We start from the raw sequence: 21,411 nt of genomic DNA, 5'->3' as shown, positions 1-21,411 counted from the left end.
GTGATCATAATATGATCGAATTCACCCTGAAAGTTGAGAAGGAGAAGCTAAAGTCAGATGTAGCAGCATTACAGTGGAGTAAAGGGAATTACAGAGGCATGAGAGAGGAATTGGCCAGAATTGATTGGAAAAGAACACTGGCAGGGAGGATGGCAGAGCAGCAATGGAATTTCTGGAAGCAATTCAAAAGGCACATAATATACATATCCCCAAGAGGAGGAAGTGTTCTAAAGGAAAGATACCACAACTGTGGCTAATAAGAGAAGTCAAAGCCAACATAAAAGAGAGGGCATATAATAGAGCAAAAATTAGTGGGAGGTTAGAGGATTGGGAACCTTTTAAAAACCAACCAAAGGCAACTAAAAAGAGAAGATAAAGATGGGATATGAAAGTAAGCTAGCCAATAATATTAAAGAGGATGCCAAAAGTGTCTTCAGATACAAAAAGTGGAAAACGATGCTGGGGAAGTAGTAATGGGGAACAACAAAATGACAAATCAACTGAATAAGTATTTTGCAACGGTCTCCACTATGGAAGACGCTTGCAGTATGGCGGAAGTTCTAGGTGTCAGGGATGATGAGGAGTGTGAGGTTACCATTACCAGAGAGAAGGTTCTTGGGAAACTGAAAGGACTGAAGGTAGATAAGTCACCTGGACCAGATGGTGTACACCCCAGAGTTTTGAAAGAGGTGGCTGAAGAGATCATGGAGGCATTAGTAATGATCTTTCAAGAATCACTAGATTCTGGAATGGTTCTAGAAGACTGGAAAATTGCAAATGTCACTCCACTCTTCAAGAAGGGAGAGAGGCAGAAGAAGGGAAACTGTTGGCCTGTTGAGGAAGATTTTAGAGTCAATTATTAAGGATGTGGTCTCATGATATTTGGAGGCACGTGATAAAATAGGCTGTAGTCAGCATGGTTTTCTCAAGGGAAAATCTTGAAAGAAAGGGGAATGAATACAAAAAATCCCTGTTGGAGGTTGTTGATCAAACTCAGTCTGTAGAATCTTGCTGTGCAGGTATTCGACTAGCAATTATAATAGGTCAAATTATTTTTTACCAAACGCAGTTTCCAGGATAGTTCAGTAATCTTAATTGTTGACATTTCATTGGTTCAGGGCAGACTTTTAGCTCAGTATTACATGGTGATGTCAGAATGTTTATTGTTTACATTTGCACCTTTGAGGTGGAGGTAACAGATGCATGTGCAGATGCATTATTATTGTTATGAGCAGAGAGACAACATCTGCCGGAAGTAAATTCCTTGTATGTGCATAGGTACTTGGCGATTAAAGTCTGATTCTGATTCTGATTCTGATGTGCAGGGGCTGCAACACACTAATTGAATTCAACTTTCTTATCTTTATCCATACTTAATTGTAACATGTGTGAATTAAGTTTTGTCACTATCAATCTAACTGAGGACTCTGCCACAAGATACGTGGCAAATATTTATTACAGTAATTAAAAATTAACTGGTCTAGTAACTGCGAGGATCAAATGGATGCTGCAGCAAGTACTGGAAGCATTTTCTGAGGTCCAAGTGAAGGAGTATGACTATTCATTTACTGGAACTGAAACAGTTGACTATTAATACTGAATGTTAATAGTTCAGTCTTGCCTTCAGAGGGGCATTCTTTCACAATGGAAATGAGGAAGAATTTCTTTAGCCAGAATTGTGAATCTGTGGTGGCTCTGGAGGCTATGTCTTTATGTATATTTAAGGCAAAGGTTGATGGATCTTCATTGCTCAGGACACGAATGGATATGGGGAGAAAATAGGAGATGGGGCTGAGAGGAAAAATAGATCAGCCGTGATGAAAAGGTGGAGTAGACTTGATGGGCCAAATGGTCTAATTCTGCTCCTATATCTTATGGTCTTATGGTGTTGATAACTGCTTTTAAAAATTTAGGTTGTAAAAGGATGCTTTTAAATTGGATCCTTTTACATTTACTGAAGCCCGATGATGGAACAGAAGTACAGCTTTCATTAGGGCTAATTGGGTTACAGAAATACACCCTTACTAAATTTACAAATCACTTCCCATAAACTTGAGATGTGGACTAAAATTTGCTCTTTGGGATTTTATATATGCGGGGGAGGGGAGGGAAATTAACACAGTTTAGTTTTATTTTACCATTTATGTTTCTTGCATGCTGTGCGCCTTAGAAAATCACAGAGTGGCCTGTTCACCTTAATTTAGTTGGGAAAATTACGGTATTTCTACTCCACTTAGAAATTTATTTAGAGTAAATTATCAAATTATCTACCCCATGTGCAGTCATTCTTTTGTCGAATAGCTGGAAAGTCTGTAATAGATACTAGTTGCCCACAAGGATTACCATTTAGAATTTCAGCTGACTGGGAACTAAGGGCATTTGAACTATACAAAGATCCAAATTTGTTTATAATTATGTGCAGAGCTTCCAAATGCTGAAATTGAGTTCAGGAGAAGAAATTGTTTACTTTTTTTTCATCATCAACGTTTAGTTCCTTGATGGTTATAGTGAATTCTTTTGAAGATAGTACATGTTTTTGACAGTATATTTCCTCTGCTGTGTAATTGAATGCTGCAAAGCCTTTATGGAGATCAAATGTGCGATTTTTTTTTTAACTGATTAGAGGAATGGTCATCCTAATTTTGCAAACTATTTATTAAAATAACTGGTGTCCTGTGTAAAAATGGCTGACATTTTGTACGTAAACATGAGGAAATCTGCAGATGCTGGAAATTCAAACAACACACACAAAATGCTGGTGGAACACAGCAGGCAGGCAGCATCTATAGGAAGAAGCACTGTCAGGACGAAGGGTCTTGGCCCGAAACGTCAACAGTGCCTCTTCCTATAGATGCTGCCTGGCCTGCTGTGTTCCACCAGCATTTTGTGTGTATTGCTGACATTTTGTTCATTGGGTTTAGAGTATGGTGGGACATGGTCCAGTTGTGAAATACAGCTTAATTTTATTGTATTCTTTGTAAAAGGTAGTTATTCATTTAAGGTATCATTTCAGTTTTTGAAAATAATTGGTTGTTTAGATTTAGGAACAGGAGTTGAACCAGCTAGGTTGTGCCTAAAATAACTTGTTACCTTTCCGCAGCATATGGTTCCTTGTTAGTTCCTTTCAGTTTTCAGATACCTATGAGATTCAAGTGGAGAAAACTACAACTGCCCCTTGCCAAGACCATTTTGCTTCTGAAATCTGAATCTTCAGATTCAATTAACTTTAAGTTACAGCTGGTAGGCCAGACATGGTGAAACAAACCATAAAGCTCTTGTGTGATGTTGTGGTTTCCCAGGTAACAAGCCTGATCAGTGCTTTGTAACCTGTCTGTTGCAATCCAACTGGAATTTAAAAATCTGCAAACTTTTATGATTTGCACTCTGCCAGGATATAGACTTTCAAATATTTCCATATATAGTAGCTATGTTAGCTTCATACTTGTTGGTAGAAAGCCATTTCCAATTGCTGTAGAAGATTTAAAATATATACTGTTTTGAGGTTATTGCTGCTTTGGTTTTTAATCTCATTCTCAGTTACAATTGTAACTTTCATAGAGCAGTACAGTACAGAAATTGGCCTTTCGGCCCACAATATTGTGCTGAACTAATTAAATGAATTATCAAGTAGCCAATTAAACTTACCTCTTCTTCTTACACAATATCCATATCTTTCCACTTTCCTCATATTCATATGCTTATCTAAACATCTCATAAAAGTCCCTCATGTATCTGCCTGAAAAAAAGTTTCAAAACATTTTGCTCTTTGCTTCATTATGAGGTTTAGTTAAATGAATGGCTTTTTTGTACATTTAGCATATCTGGTTTTGCATTGAATTGAATTGAATTGACTTTATTTCTTACATCCCTAACATGCATGAGGAGTAAAAATCTTTATGTTACGTCTCTGTCTAAATGAGCAATGTGCAATCATAGTAATTTATAATAATTTATAATAAATAGAACAGTCAATGTAACACAGAAATACACTCAAATCAGTCTGATGGCCTGGTGGAAGAAGCTATCCCAGAGCCTGTTGGTCCTGGCTTTTATGCTGCAGTACCATTTCCCGGATGGTAGCAGCTGGAATAGATTGTGATTGGGGTGGCTCGGACCATACCAGGCAGTGATGCAGCCAGCCAGAATGCTCTCAATTGTGCCCCTGTAGAAAGTTCTTAGGATTTGGGGGCCCAAACCAAACTTCCTCAACCATCTGAGGTGAAAGAGGTGCTGTTGTGCTCTTTTCACCACACAGCCGGTATGTACAGACCACGTGAGGTCCTCGGCGATGTGGATGCCAAGGAAATTAAAAGCTATTTACCCTCTCAACCTCAGATCCATTGATGTCAATAGGGGTTAGCCCATCTCCATTCCTCCTGTAATCCACAACCAGCTCCTTTGTTTTTTTGACATTGAGGGAGAGGTCATTTTCTTGTCAGAGAGATGACTTCTTCCCTGTAGGCCAGATTGTTATTGTTTGTGATTAGGCCAATCAATGTAGTGTTGTCGGCAAATTTAATTAGCAGATTAGAGATGTGGGTGGTGATACTGTCATGTGTATACAAGGAATAAAGGAGGGGACTTAGTATACAGCCCTAAGGGCCTTTTGTGTTGAGAGTCAAAGGGGTGGAGGTGAGGGAGCCCACTCTTACCACCTGCCGGTGTTATGTACCCCGTAACTGGGTCACTTACCAGTAAAGATAGAGAGGTCCGTTGAAGTCTGATGGTACTATTTTTCCGGTATTTATTGATAAAAATACACAAAAATAATATCAATGCAAACATACAGATAATCTACGTCATCAATACTAGATCTAAACGCGCGGGTATAATAACAATCAATAAGAAATAGCTCTACTGTTGTCTAGGGGATAATGTATTGTCCGATGGAAATATAAAAGTCATTTTAGTTCAGTCAAGCTGCAGCTTTGGGTTGGAGAGAGAGACGAAGGCTTAGAACTTGCCCGATTGTCTGTTTTATGATGTCGATCCTTCGAAATGGCGTCGGTGATGATCTCTTCCTTAGCTAAGCCGCCTTCCGTGGTAGGGCCTCAATCCCGGGGCAACGGGAAAGGATACACGTGGACCCTCCACCGGCTATTGCTGTTAAACGCCGTCACGGAACTGCTAGCGTTTCTCCTGGTGCGTGTGTGTCAAGGGGCTGTTCCCCAGACCCTCTTTTATCCTGACTCATAGGGTCTCAGATGTCAATCAGGGTGGGATGATGCAATCCCTCCACCAACCCCCTTTGTTCATTGCCTGGGGGCTTCGATGAATCGTACAGTACGCAATACACAATTCCGTCTCCAAGAGACAATGACCTGTTCCGTGGCTTTGTATCGCTGGGGCTAGGACATTCCCAAACGTCTCTCTCTCATTTCCGGGGTCTACTGACCTGACTTAATAGCGATCTTGCGATTCTCAAAAAGGAGGGGGCCACAGGCGTAACACCGGCGATCTGACAGGAAGTCCAGGATCCAGCTACACAAGGCAGGGTGAAGGCCGAGGTCTCTGAGCTCCCGGTTGAGCCTGGATGGAGTTATGGTGTTGAACGCTGAACTGTAGTCCAAGAACACCATTCTCACATAAGCATCCTTCTTCTCCAGATGTGTAAGGATGGGATCAGTTGTGCTGGTAGGCGAATTGTAGGGGGTCCAGTTTGGGTGGTAGTGTTACGAACCCCGTAACTGGGTGTCTTACCAGCAAAGATAGGAGTATCCGTTGGAGTCTGGTGATACTATTTTTGACAGTATTTATTAGTAAAAATGCACAAAAATAATATCAGTGCAAATATACAGATAATATACGTCATCAATACTAAACCTAAAAGTGCGGGTATAATAATAATCAATAAGAAATAAGCTCTATCGTTGTCTAGGGGATAATGACTTGTCAGATGGAAATATAAAGTTCAGTTCAGTTCATGCAGGCTGCGGTAGTTGTTGGTCGCTGTGTTGCAATTGTTGGAGAGAGAGAGAGAAAGAGAGAGAACAGTAACAGCTATTGACTTGCCGACTTTCCTTTACGATCTTGATCCGTCGATGCGTTGTTGTGGCCATTCATGTATGACCCCTCCGTCCTTTAGCTAGACCGTTCCGTGGTGGACTCGTCACCCAGGCAAGGGTGGACACACACATAAGCCCCCCACCGGTCTCGTAGCGTCTCGGTGCGTCTGAGGGGTGTTGCCCCAGACCCTACTTTTATCCCCACTCACGGGGTCTCAGGTGTCAATCAGGTTGGGATGATGCAACCCATCAAACCAGCCCACTCTGGTTGCCCCCTGGGGGTTTCAATGAATAGAACAGTACTCAATAAACAATCCTCCAAGAGACAATAGCAGTAATCAGTGGTTCCGTTCCGCTTTTGTTAGGAGGAGACATTCCACGTTGTGTATCTCTGAGTTGTCTCTCTCTCATTAACTGACATGAGCTGTTTATCAATAACAACTGTCTTGGCAGCTTTCCTGTGTCTCTCTCATCTCCCCTGATAACAGCATCGGAATAGTAGCGATTTGCGATTCTCCAAAGGGGGGGGGGGGGCATTGGCGATTCTGTACCCTTCTGCCCATCAGAGTTGTTCATCATTCGTAACAGTAGCAAGTTGCAGATGTATTCCTTGATCAGACACTTAAAGCATTTGCTTATTATTGAGGTGAGTGCAACAGAATGCCAGTCATTCAGGCATGTTACCTTGGTCTTTTTTTTGGTACAGGGACAATGGTGGATAATTTGAAGCAGGAAGGCACTCTACACTGTGAGAGGGAGAGATTAAAAGTGTCAGTAAACACACCTGCCAGTTGTGCTGCGCACATCCTGAGTACAGGTAGTCCCCGAGTTACAAACGCCCGGCTTACAAACAACTTGTACTTACGAACCGAGGAAGGAGAACACCGTCCACCATTTTAAGTCAGATTGCGATGCCGTCCGCCATTTTAAGTCATTGCAGTTGACACTGCATTGAGTGTTTAACTTTGTATCTGGCTTAAAATTTTCTTGTAAGATTCACCCTGATCCAGCCCTCCTGCCCCCCCCCCCCCCCCCCCCCGTTGGCTGGTGGTGCAGTGAGATCAGCGCCAGGCTGGAGAACGGAGGTTCCTGAGTTTGATTTAGTGATAGACCGCTCCCGTGCTGGGTTGATGTTGATCCAGTGACTCCTGTGCCATCCGTGCCGGGTTGATTTCGAGCTCGCAACTTGACCTCATAAAAAACACTGCCACCTCCAGTTTAAATTCCCACATGGAATATTGTGGAGGATCAAATACCCAAACCCAGCACAGCCCCCACGTGTCCCATTTAACCTGTCTCAGTGCGGTCCTGGGGATTTCAGTGCGGTGGTCCTTAGGACCCAGCGGACCTTGGGAGCCGGTGGAGCTCGGGACCCACCACCTGCAGTGTTTCTGTTCCATTGACGGGAAGCGATCGTGATTGAAAATAAAGTGGAAATAATAAAGCGCTTGGAAAGAGGTGAAAAGCCATCGGTCATTGGAAAAGCGTTAGGCTACAGTCAGTCAATGATCAGAACAATTTTAAAGGATAACAGATAAAGTGAGAATAATGGAGCATGCGAAAGGCCCTGCCCCAATGAAAGCTACAATTGTTATTAAGCAACGCAGTGGTTTAATGATTGGAATACATACGTTTCTTAAGTGTTTTATATGCATAGAAAGGTAAAATATGTACTATATACTAAGACAAATATTTGATTAACTGACACTAAATAAGACCGGATGTACTTGTTCCGACTTATGTACAAATCTGACTTAAGAAAACCAGCTACAATCTGCGCAAAGCTATCAAGGCTGTGAAACAATACAGGGACAAGATTCTCAATGAATAGTACACGTGACTTGTGGCGAGTGGGGTACTGCAAGGCTCAGTGCTGGGACCTCAGTTGTTTACAATATATATTAATGATTTAGACGAGGGAATTAAATGCAGCATCTCCAAGTTTGCGGATGACACCAAGCTGGGCGGCGGTGTTAGCTGTGAGGAGGATGTTAAGAGGATGCAGGGTGACTTGGATAGGTTAGGTGAGTGGGCAAATTCATGGCAGATGCAATTTAATGTGGATAAATGTGAGGTTATCCACTTAGGTTGCAAGAACAAGAAAACAGATTATTATCTGAACGGTGGCCGATTAAGAAAAGGGGAGATGCAACGAGACCTGGGTGTCATTGTACACCAGTCATTGAAGGTGGGCATGCAGGTACAGCAGGCGGTGAAAAAGGCAAATGGTGTGTTGGCATTCATAACAAGAGGATTTGAGTACAGGAGCAGGGAGGTTCTACTGCAGTTGTACAAGGCCTTGGTGAGACTGCACCTAGAATATTGTGTGCAGTTTTGGTCCCCTAATCTGAGGAAAGACATTCTTGCCATAGAGGGAGTACAGAGAAGGTTCACCAGATTGATTCCTGGGATGGCAGGACTTTCATATGAAGAAAGACTGGATTGACAAGGCTTATACTCACTGGAATTTAGAAGACTGAGGGGTTATCTTATTGAAATGTATAAAATTCTAAAGGGATTGGGCAGGCTAGATGCAGGAAGATTGTTTCCGATGTTGGGGAAGTCCAGAACGAGGGGTCACAGTTTAAGGATAAAGGGGAAGCCTTTTAGGACCGAGATGAGGAAAAACTTCTTCACACAGAGAGTGGTGAATCTGTGGAATTCTCTGCCACGGGAAACAGTTGAGGCCGGTTCATTGGCTATATTTAAGAGGAAGTTAGATATGGCATTTGTGGCTAAAGGGATCAGGGGGTATGGAGAGAAAGCAGGTACAGAGTTCTGAGTTGGATGATCAGCCATGATCATACTGAATGGCAGTGCAGGCTCAAAGGGCCGAATGGCCTACTCCTGCACCTATTTTCTATGTTTCTATGTTTAAAGACGGACTCAGGAACGGAACTCGTACGTAACCCGGGGACTGCCTGTACTCACCCTGGGATGCTGTCCACTCGTTGGAAACATATGCGTACCTCAGCCTCAGAGGTGACCAGGTTTCAGGTTGTAGTGGTGGCTTTCCTCGGAGGCTCAGAGTTAGCGATATCGAATGGAGCATAAAAGCGACTGAGCTCATCTGGGAGGGAGGCCGAGATGTTGGCGGCACCACTGTGTTTGGCTTTGAAGTCTGCAATAGTATGCAACCTTCGCCACAAGTCACGTGTACTATTCATTGAGAATCTTGTCCCTGTATTGTTTCACAGCCTTGATAGCTTTGCGCAGATTGTAGCTGGTTTTCTTGAGCTCCAGCTGATTGCCAGCAATGTACGCTCTATGTTGCGCGGTAAGTGCTACTCGCATGGAACTATTGATCCAGGGTTTCTGGGTAAATTATTATAATTTCATATCTGACATTTTAATTTAAATTTTCAGATCTGCACATCTCAGATTATAAATGTTATATCTACTATTTAAAAGTATTACTGTGCTTCTACATTAAATGCATATCACAAAAGTGCCATAATAAGTGATTATGCTCTGAGTGACCGCCTACCCCCATTCTTCCAATACCAATCTGTATAATCTTAGCTAAAAAAAAACAAAAGCATAATGTCTGAATTTCTCAAGCGCCCATAACTGCATTATTTATTCATTTTCTGGATGTCTAATGCATTGCATGGCTATTCTCTGAAAAGTAGCAGAAGATCTAACTAAAATCAAACATCTGTTTCCTGTTGAAATAAATCTGAATTAAGCCCCTCACTTAGTTGCGGTCAGCTGCTTATCTAATAGAATATACCTGCTGTTATTCCCCAGTGTCTCTGTAATCAGTTGTGAAGCATGCGAGTTATTTCTACTTGAGCAGCAGCTGCTTATAGTTTAGATAAGTTTTGTCTGGTTATTTATAAGTCTGTTCTTGTATCAACTTGCATTACTTCAAAGATTATTTTGGGACTTTTGTAGCAAGTGATTATGACCTTGCACTACCTAAAATCTCTCCCCAATTTCCTAGTCATGTACAAGTATTGCTTGTGGTTGCTTAATCCCAGTTTTACATTGCTGGTATACACTAAATTTCATTTCCATTAGGCTTTTTATAGTTTCTGTGCTACATTGTCATGGGACCATCAGTTTCTGTGGTTGTAGCTAAGATCCAAGCATTACAAATGATGATTTAGAGAAAATAACAGGATAAGAATGGTATAGTTTAAACAATATTAAATCGTTATTAGATACAATGTGTATCACATACAAAATAAAGAGTCTCAGCCTCAAGTGTCAACTGCTTGTTCCTCTCCATAGAAGTTGCCTGGCTCACTGAGTTCCTCCAGATTTTTTTTGGTGGAGTTACTCACGCACAAAATGTTGTTACGTGCTTATGGTACTCCAACAGTACCTTTCAAGTCTGTAACATCTGCTGCAAAGAAGGGAAAGAGCATCTAGTGCTTGGGCATGTCATTACCTGCGAGCTGCTTTTATAATTGTGCATCATCCAAGCATTTAAATATATTGTATTTCCTTCTTTGGGTTCAAGAAAGCAACTCAACATCATTTTCAGAAGGACAAAGGAAGAACACAACTACAGCTGTGACGATCCCTGCTGCACCTGATGACCCTGTGATCTCCGTCTCAGAGGCTGATGTTAGGCTGTCTTTAAAGAGAGTGAACCCTTGAAAGGTGGAAGGTCCCGATGGAGTACCTGGTAAGGCTCTGAAAACCTGTGCCAACCAAGTGGCGGGAGTATTCAAGGATATTTTCAACCTCTCACTGCTATGGGCAGAAGTTCCCACTTGCTTCAAAAGGGCAACAATTGTACCAGTGCCTAAGAAGAAGAATAATGTGGGCTGCCCGGTAGCACTCACATCGGCAGTGATGAAATGCTTTGAGAGATTGGTTATGACTAGACTGAACTCCTGTCTCAGCAAGGACCTGGACCCATTGCAATTTACCTATCACCACAATAGGTCAACAGCAGACGGAATCTCAATAGCTCTCCACACGGCTTTAGACCACCTGGACAACACAAACACCTACGTCAGGATGCTGTTCATCGACTATAGCTCAGCATTTAATGCTGTCGTTCCCACAATCCTGATTTGAGAAGTTGCAGAACCTGGGCCTCTGTACCTCCCACTGCAATTGGATCCTCGATTCCCTAACAGGAAGACCACATATCCTCCTCGCTGACGATCAACACTGGCGCACGTCAGTGGTGTGTGCTTCGCCCACTGCTCTACTCTCTATGTACACATGACTGTGTGGCTAGGCATAGCTCAAATACCATCTATAAATTTGCTGATGATACAACCATTGTTGGTAGAATCTCAGGTGGTGACGAGAGGGCGTACAGGAGTGAGATATGCCAACTAGGTATGCCAGTAAGACGAAAGAGCTGATAGTGGACTTCAGGAAGGGTAAGACGAAGGAACACGTACTAATCCTCATAGAGGGATCAGAAGTGGAGAGAGTGAGCAGCTTCAAGTTCCTGGGTGTCAAGATCTCTGAGGATCTAACCTGGATCCAACATATCGATGCAGTTATAAAGAAGGCAAGACATTGGCTATACTTTATTAGGAGTTTGAAGAGATTTGGCATGTCAACAAATACACTCAAGAACTTCTATAGTTGTAATGTGGAGAGCATTCTGACAGGCTGCATCATTATTTGGTATTGGTGGGCTATTGCACAGGACCGAAAGAAGCTGCAAAAGGTTGTAAATCTAGTCAGCCCCATCTTGGGTACTAGCCTACAACGTACCCAGGACATCTTCAAGGAGCGCTGTCTCAGAAAGGCAGCGTCCATTATTAAGGACCTCCAGCACCCAGGGCATGCCCTTTTCTCACTGTTACCATCAGGTAGGAGATACAGAAGCCTGAAGGCACACGCTGAGCGATTCAGGAACAGCTTCTTCCCCTCTGCCATCCGATTCCTAAATGGACTTTGAATCTTTGGACACTACCTCACTTTTTAAATATTCAGTATCTCTGTTTTTGCACATTTTAAAATCTATTCAATATATGTAATTGATTACTTGTTTATTATTATATTTTTTCTCTCTGCTAAATTATGTATTGCATTGAACTGCTTCTGCTGCTAAGTTAACAAATTTCACGTCACATGCCAGTGATAATAAACCTGATTCTGATTCTGATTCTAAAACTAAATCAAGAGATCGAACTGACTGTGGGCATTCTCCCACTCTTTCTCCCTGGATTTAAAGAAAGTTAATCTCTTCTGCCTGTTGTGGCATCCTGAGTGAATCTACCTGCAAGGAATATAAGAGGGGGCTGAAACACAATTTGTATATGCAGTCAGAGCCACTGGAAACAATATGGAGAATTCTTATAAACTAATTTTATTTTGGGTACCTGAAAAGATGTTTTGTTCATCCCACTGTTGAATGAGAATTCCCTATGTTGAAATTGAAAGTACCAATGTTTTAAACCCTCCATAACTCACTTCAGAAATATGAATTCTCTTGCGTGACTTTCAGTATTTGGTACTTGTTCTTTTGAACCAAAATCAGTGATCCATGTACTTTCTATCAGTGTTGTAATTTATTTGCCTGACAGACTAATTGTAGTTCAAAATCAAGAAATAAATGAGGAAGATGTGTAACTGCACCAAGTATAAAAATCTTATAGGAGATGTTGGTAATATCAATTGGAATAACTTTGTTCATACTTACTTTTTGCTTCCATTTATCACAGTTAAATGGAGCAAAAAAAAATGTATTCCACGCCAGTTGTAATCAATGTTTGCTTGTGAGTGTTGCTACCATTAATTCCTGTTTTGTTTTATTCCCTAACAGTTTGTGCAGAAGCTTTTAACCCAGATGAAGATGATGAGGATGATATGGAACCCAGGGTAAGACCTCTAGTTATGATATCTAAGTTTACATGGAATCGGTAAATTACAATATGAGGTCTCAAAAATTTTACACTATTTTCATGCAGTCCCTATTGACACTTCTATAGAAATGTGAATGAAATTTAATGGGAAGGTTCTTAATTGGGCATTCCCTCATGACTGGTAGATACTGAGGTGGTCTAGGTCTTGGTTAGTTCCTGGGCATCTTGCCTCATAGATGCAGGCGCTAATGAATAAATAGAAAGCTTTCTTTAAACAGCGCCAAGGGAAAAATAGCAATAGAAGCTGATGACTTTGCATGTAATTATGATTTCTTGCTTTAGAAGCTATCAAGAATTGCTGTTTTAATAAAATATTTGATTACAAATGGATCCATCATTGTTGTGGATTTTTTTTGCTGGATAACTTGACAGGCTTTAAAATGTCTGGGTTTAGTTATCACAGTTGGTGGGCGAGTAATTTCAGTAAACTAGGCCAACAGTGTGCTGGTTTTCAATTAATTACTCTGACAGGCATTTCTTTAAGTGTAATTAGTGTGATTGATTGATGTTGCTGGAGGGGAGTTGGGCATTTAGTGTGGGTCTGATGCAATTAATATAGCATTATGTTTTTATTTTTGACATTAAAAATTTCTTACAACAGAAGTGAGCTGCCACCCTGAGATTTTTAAATTGATCATTTAATTATTTTGGAAGCCTACATTCCCTTTAGAGAAAGAGCTTTATGAAAGAAATTGAAGAAAATCTTCAGCAGGGAGTTGCTTTTCTATTGTACTTTTTTACTTCACTTGATGCATTATTACAATGCTAGATTTTCTTTACATGTTTTGGTGAATAATGTGTCTGGCACATATTCTGTCATTTAACACTTTGAATATAAATTGGGATTTGGAGGTTAATGTTTCTAATCTTTTTCCACCTAGTGTTTTCAATTATTGTTACTCTGAGGATAAAGGGAGGTGCATGTAATTGATTAGTGAGCTAATTCCATCTATTTGTTCTGTAGGTTAGGCTTCTTGCTGTGCTTTTTGCTGCTGCACTCCATTTGTTGCCTCTATGAAAACTTGAGATGTTGTTCTTGTGAAATTAATTTTCTATCAGCAAGGTGAATATAAAAGGTGTACGTGATGACACAAAGGTCCTGTCATTGCTGCCTCCAATGAGTGATTAACAGCTGTTAAAATGTGCAGACTCTGGAAGATCTGGCAAACAAACATATTGCAGATAAATCTTCAGACTTCACTGATGGCTGAACACTAGCTGACAAATTCTAAAATTGCATCAGGTTTAAATTTTATACTTTTATCAGATTTAGAGGGGAAGATTGAGAGGAGATTTGATAGAGTTCTACATAATTATGAGGAATATAGATGGGGTAAAGGCAAGCAGGCTTCCCACTGAGATTGGGTGGGATGACAACCAGAGGTCATGGGTCAAGGGTGAAAGGTGAAAAGTTTAAGAGGACACATATTTAATAAAGACACATATTTGTAAATGTGTAACATGACTCAATCTTGGAATAATCTCTCTTAGTTTCCTCATTGTCACTGGTCATCTCAGACAGCAGATAAACATATTTTCTTCCTCCTACAGGATAATAATGGGTATACAGAAAGCATTGCTTTTGAGCATTAGTGCAAAATGTACTCTGGGAATTAATACCTTCCCCTTCCCATTAACTGTGTGCAACCCAGAGAGTTAGCAAATGTGATATCATCTTTGAACCTTAGACAAGTTTTGGATCATTTCTGTGTCGTTACAAAGACGCTTTCCAGCTCTGTTAAATTAATGGGCAATCTCAATGACAACTGAACATCTTGACCATGTCTGCATGCTTTTGTGCGTTGAGTTGCTGCCACATGATTGAAGTGGTCACTGAGTGTATTTAGTGTCTGCCACATTTTTCCCCCAAAGTCCACAATTTCTACCACATATAAAAGTATTCTTTGGAAATTTTATGAACTAGTTTTATTGTTGTTGCTGGCTTGATGAATATTAGATTCAGGTTAACTAGACCATTGGTTGGTTAATTGGGCAGCTTTTTATTTGGAACAACTCTTAAAGAACAAAAACTAATTGAGAAAATAACTCTGATTCCCAACATTTATTTGGTACACTTTGCCGCTTAGTTGGACAGGAGACTGTTGTCGAACAGTTTCTAACAAGCACTAGTCCCGCGCGTTGCATGGCCATGAGACACAACACCGTTTTTAAAACAAACACTTTTTAAGTAGCATCAGTTTCATGTATTTGTATTCAAAAAGCAGCCATTTTTGTTACTGATAGTTGGTGAGAGAAAAAGTGACAAGTTAATACAGAACTGTTTTGATCATTGCGGTTTCAACTATTCAAGCTTGGAGACAACAAAAATGGCCAGGAGTGAAAATGAAATTATTTCACAACGTCAGCAAGTTAGAAACTGCAAAGAATTGGAACAGATCGAATTCTTCGTAGTTTCTACTTTGAAGGTAACATCTTGATTGTTACAATGGAAATGAAGATTTGGAGGATACAGTTGTTGACAGCACTGTATTGAGGGCAAACCATTATCTACACTAGGTGTTTGTGCTGATTTTTGTTCATTTACAGTCAAAAGATTACGATGTGGATGAATTCCTCCGCTGATAAGTATTAGGAACTAATACACAGTTTTATAGTACTGCAGTAGTATTGATAGTGTTCTTATAAGTTCTGTATTTCATTTAAATACATAATTTGTTCCTTATTTTATCTTTTTTAAAAATACCTTTCAAACTACTTCCATGAAACATCAGCTCATTGGGGTATTCATTTAATTTGGCCAAAATGTATTGGCCCCAATATGTCCCAGTTAACCATAATGCACTGTATTTTGAAAATTCAGCTACTTTGAATAGTATTTCTGAATCAGAGTCCTTTAAGTAAATTGGAAAGAGCAATACGCTTCACATTTGACCCTGGGTCACCGCACTGTCGCCCTTGCTTCTTTATAACAGATATGTGTAAAAATACCTTCAGTTTATTACCCTTAAGGTAACATCTTATTCATTTTGCATAAGCTACATCATACTGTCTACTTGAGAGCTATTTCTTTGGTGAAGTAGGTTGATGAAGCAGTTCTTCTGAGTTTGCGATTACAGTATACTAACTGTTAGAATTAATTCCTTAATTTATGTAAGGGGTATATGTAGGTCTACTGTGTGTTATTTTTTTCCTGATATTTTCCCATTGTTTTTTGGTTCTCTTGTAATTTCAGGAACCTTGCCTCTATACAACCTGGAGTTAACATTAAATAACTGATTTATTTGAACTGGTACCTGTAGAACTGCTATTAACATTAACTACTTTGATTTTACTTGGCATCTCTGTGACATATAGTCAGATCCTTCCTCATAAGTGCTTGAAGGACCATTTATTATTTAATATTTAGCTTCTGCCCCTAATTTGAATCAATTAATATATTTTTAGCATTTTAATCTCTATTCTTTCTTTGAATTTATAAAAAAAGATTTGCCACTTTACCAGTTAGGCTAGTTGTATGTAACAACCCAAAACACTGATCATCCCCTTGTCTTCATTGATGCTGCTTGATGTACTGAATTCGGATTCCAGTATCTGTAGTCTCTTATTTCTTTAAAGCAAAGGCTATGCTTTTAGTGTCTCATAAATGATGCTTTTAGTTTCTGTGACATTTATTTCAAACTAATTACAGAAAATAAATTGCTAAATCCAGATTTATACTGTACATTTAATAGCTGGAAAAATCACGCATTCTGAAAAATACAGGGTAAATTTGTTTTCAGCTGCTTTTGGGAGATCACTTACGGTCATTTTTACATGTGCATCTCTGTTTTCAACTTGTCATTTTCCTAAAATTGTTGGTTTTCCTGTTTCAGGTGGTTTATCCAAAGACAGATGATCAGCGATCTAGATTGCAGGAGGCCTGTAAGGATATTGTTCTCTTCAAAAATCTTGACCAGGTAAGTTAATCACAATGTGTCATGACTTAGTCTAGCTTTAGATAGTAGACTGAGCTGTGAGTATATTTATGCAATTTATCGGATAAACTGTTTTTGGACCATTTCCCCATGTGATCTTTCATCTTGGGATTCCTGACTGTGTAACAGCTGCAGATTGTATGTGATGCACCAGGGCTTGACAGCTGAAACATCCAGCTCTTCACAGCCAGATGCTTCCCACTGGGCTACCTTAATGAAAATGTGTAAAATAGACTACTAATGTACAGCACTTTTGAGGACCCCTGTGAAGAAAGGGAGAATATGATTGTTTTACTCTATCGGATGCAGTTCTGTAGTTACTTGCTTTTTGGTGGCAGGTAGTGTAGCTGTTAGTGGGACGCTATTACAGCTCAGGGCATCAGACTTTAGAGTTCAGTTCCAGCACTGTCTGTAAGGAGTTTATATGTTCCTCCCTGTGAAAGCGTGTGTTTCCTCCAGGTGCTTCACTTTCCTCCCACAGTCCAAAGACATACCAGTTAGGTTAATTGGTCATTGTAAATTGTTCTGTGATTAGACTGGTATTAAATAGCTGATTAGATTGGTGTTAAATAGTTGGGTTGCTGGACAGCCGTTTTGCTAACAACAGCTCATTAGGAAAGTGAATTTTCGTTTGGATATAAAATTGAAAGTAATTGCTAAGTAAACATGAATTGCCCACTTTTGGGAGAAAGAATGGCAAAGATGAAAGATAATTAATTATTGGCATTCAATTCTCCACACATGAATCAACTTTGTATGTAGGTATAGCAGCAAATTAGGAAAAGTAAACTTTGACTCAGCTTTATTACCCCTTGTTCAGTCCCTTCCACATAGATCCATAACACTTCACACGCTCTTGATTTTTTTCAATCATTTTAAGTCCCCTGGCCCTGGTCATCATATTTTCACAATGGATGTCCGGTCCCTATACACTTCTGTCCCCCACCAGGAAGGTCTCAAAGCTCTCTGTTTCTTTCTGGACACCAAACCCAACTAGTTCCCCTTCACCACAACACTCCTCCATCTGACGGAACTGGTCGTCACTCACAATAATTTCTCTTTCGGCTCCTCCCAATTCCTTCAAACAAAAGGTGTAGCCATAAGTGTTTTCATGGGGTCCCAGCTCTACCTGTCTTATTGTTGGTTATGTTTCAAGCCTGTACCGGTATAACTCCCCAACTTTTCCTACGGTTCACTGATGATTGCATTGGTGCTGCCTTGCGGAACTTGTTGACTTCATCAACTTTGCTTCCAACTTCCACCTTGCCCTCAAATTTACCTGGTCCATTTCTGACACCTCCTTCCTCTCTCTCAATCTCTCTGTCTCTATTTCTGGAGACAGCTTATCTTCTGATGTCTTTTATAAACCCACTGACTCTCAAAACTACCTGGACTATATCTCTTGCCATGCTGTTACTTTTGAAAATGCCATCTCCTCCCCTCAATTTCTTCATCTCCACAGCAACTGGATAAGGCTTTTCATTCCAGAGCTAAGGAGATGTCCTCCTTCTTCAAAGAAAGGGGCTTTCCTTCCTCCATCATCAACACTGCCCTCATCTGCATCTCCTCCATTTTGCACATGTCTGCCCTCATCCCATCCTCCTACCACACCACCAGGGATAGGGCTCCTCTTGTTCTCAACTGCTACCCAACCAGCCTCGGTGTCCAGTGCATAATTTGCCATAACTTCTGCTCTCTCCAATGGGATTCCACCACCAGGCTAATTTCTCTCCCCACCCCCCATTTTCTGCTTTCTGCAGGGATTGTTCCCTACACAACTCCCTTGTCCATTTGTCCCTCCGCACTGATCTTCCTCCTGGCACTTATCCTTGCAAATGGAACAAGTGCTACACCTGCCCCTACACCTCCTCCCTCACTACCATTCAGGGCTCCAAACAGTCCTTCCAGGTGAGGCAACACTGCCTGTGAGTCTGTTGTGGTCATCTACTGTATTCAGTGCTCCCAGTGTGCCCTCCTGTATATCAGTGAGACCTGCCATAGATTGGGGGACTGCTTCGCCGAGCACCTGCGCTCCATCCACCAGAAAAAGCGAGATCTCCCAGTGGTCACCCATTTTAATTCCACTTCCCATTCCATGGCCTCCTCTACCTCTGTGGTGAGGCCACACTCAGGTTGGAGGAGCAACACCTTATATTCCATCTGGGTAGCCTCCAACCTGATGGCATGAACATCGATTTCTCAAACTTACAGTAATGCCCCCCTACCCCCACTAGTGCCAATCCTCTTTTCCCTCTCTCACCTTATCTCCTTACCTGCCCAAAACCTCCCTCTGGTGCTTCCTCCCCTTCCTTCATCTCTTTCACCAATCAACTTCCCAGCTCTTTGCATCTACCCCCCCCCCCCCACCACCGCCAGCTTTACCTATCACCTACTGCCTTGTATTCCTTCATCCCATCCCCCCACCTTCTTACTCTGACAGCTCGTCTTTTTTCCCTCCAGTGCTGATGAAGGGACTCAGCCCAAAATGTCGACTGTTTATTCTTTTCCATTGTTGCTACTTGGTCTGTTGAGTTCCTCCAGCATTTTGTGTCTGTTGCTTGGATTTCTAGCACCTGCAGATAGATTTTTTTCTTGTAGGAAAGGCTAATAGTTTGTTAACCTTTTGATGTAAGGTTGGTACACAGACATTTGAAAACAGATATAGAATGTTGGTGAGACTACACCTTTAGTGTTGTGTGCAGTTTTAGTCAAATATCTGACTTGATAGCGTAGATAACTTCCATGCTGCAGCTATTTGGGTTACTGAAATTTGCTGTTACAGGCCACCAGTTGCTACCCAGGAGTTTGAGTGGGGAATAAAATTTGTTCATATGGAATTTATATGGGGGAGGGTGGGAAGACAAGGTAAAATACAAAAGAAACAATAAATCTTGTCCCATTTTGCAACCTGCATTTTTTATATGTGATAGACTTGGTAAATGTTTTAAATTTGATAATATGGTGATATTTTTTAGTGTGACAGACTTTGCAGACATGTTTATTTTCCACCTAAGAATTCTCTGTATTATTTACCTTCAAGATGTCTGAAACAAGACCAGCAAGTTTAAGTGCAGGTTGTAAACCTAAACAATACACTTCTTTTATGAGTTATGTCATTAAAATATCTTACTCATATTTGATATGCATGTCTCCATTCAAACTGAAGACTGGAAGATGATATGCATTTAAAGTGAAATATAGCTGCTGGCCACTTGAGAGATTTATTTTGGAAACTGACAAGACAATCTCTGAGATGGCCACCTGCTGCGAATCCATACCTGTGGTATACTCACAGAGAAAACTATCCAGAGAATAGACTATGTTGAGAAAAAAATATCGGCTTATGACATGTGATCCGATGGGAACTATAGAGTTACACCTTGCAGAAAATTGTGAGGCAAAACCCTATTTCCCATTGAATCCCCTGTTATAAGTGGATAATTTATAACCAAGAACCCTGGTAACATTTAAGAGGAATGGCATCATCTGTTTCAGCCTGGCTGAGATGGCTGGAACTAGTGATTGAGCCGATATTTATGTGAGGCACCAAGAATTATGATTTACATCTTCCACAGTTTATTTGCATCTGAATAATAATGACATGCTATCAGACTGAGCTAGATCCTCATTCTTTCGTGCCTTTAGAGTTTGCCTAGCTCTCTTTTCTTTGTAATAGCAATGGCACTCTCTCCTGCTCCCTGACACTCATGGACCTCTGGCATACAGCAAGTGTCTTCAACAGTGAAGGCTGATGCAAAGTACTTATTAAGTTCACCTGCCATTTCTTTGTCCCCCATTACTACCTCACCAGCATCATTTTCCAGTGGTCCAATATCAACTCTCACCTCCCTTTTACTCTTTATATAACTGAAAATTTTTTTGGTATCCTGCTTTATATCACTGGCTGGTTTGTCCAGATATTTCATCTTTTCCCTTCTTATAACTTTATTAGCTCCCTATTGTTGGATTTTAAAAGCTTCCCAATCTTCCAATTTCTCACTCACTTTTGCTACCTTATATGCCCTTTCCTTGGTTTTTATGCAGTCTTTAACTTACCCTGTCAGCCACTGTTGCCTACCCTGCCATTTGAGAACTTCTTCCTCAAGTCAAGTCAAGTCAAGTCAACTTTTATTGTAATTTCGACCATAACTGCTTGTACAGTGCATAGTAAAAATGAGACAACGTTTTTCAGGTCCATGGTGTTACATGACACAGTACAAAAACTAGACTGAACTACGTAATAAAAAAAAACACAGAGAAAGCTACACTAGACTACAGACCTACACTGGACTGCATAAAGTGCACAAAAATAGTGCAGGCATTACAATAAATAATAAACAGGACAGTAGGGCAAGGTGTCAGTCCAGGCTTCAGGTATTGAGGAGTCTGATAGCTTGAGGGAAGAAACTGTTACATAGTCTGGTCGTGAGAGCCCGAATGCTTCGGAGCCTTTTCCCAGACGCCAGGAGGGAGAAGAGATTGTATGAGGGGTGCATTGGGTCTTTCATAATGCTGTTTCCTTTGCGGATGCAGCGTGTAGTGTAAATGTCCGTGATGGCAGGAAGAGAGACCATGATAATCTTCTCAGCTGACCTCACTATCCGCTGCAAGGTCTTGCGATCCAAG

At 40.8% G+C, this 21,411-nt stretch overlaps 1 protein-coding gene across 1 annotated transcript in view; it reads left to right on the top strand.

Annotated features, from left to right (window-relative positions):
• Positions 1 to 21,411, top strand: part of prkar2aa (protein kinase, cAMP-dependent, regulatory, type II, alpha A) — a 320,293-nt gene that overhangs the window by 185,229 nt on the left and 113,653 nt on the right. Inside the window, exons 9-10 of the mRNA XM_073072054.1 lie at positions 12,751 to 12,806; positions 16,684 to 16,767. Of these exons, the coding sequence (XP_072928155.1) occupies positions 12,751 to 12,806; positions 16,684 to 16,767 (140 nt within the window). The remainder of the gene's footprint in view (positions 1 to 12,750; positions 12,807 to 16,683; positions 16,768 to 21,411) is intronic.

The sequence above is a fragment of the Hemitrygon akajei genome, chromosome 19, assembly GCF_048418815.1.
Source record: "Hemitrygon akajei chromosome 19, sHemAka1.3, whole genome shotgun sequence".
In the NCBI taxonomy this organism is placed as follows: Eukaryota; Metazoa; Chordata; class Chondrichthyes; order Myliobatiformes; family Dasyatidae; genus Hemitrygon; species Hemitrygon akajei.
Note: the sequence above shows the minus strand (reverse complement) of the source record. Positions and strands in the feature narration are given on the sequence as shown.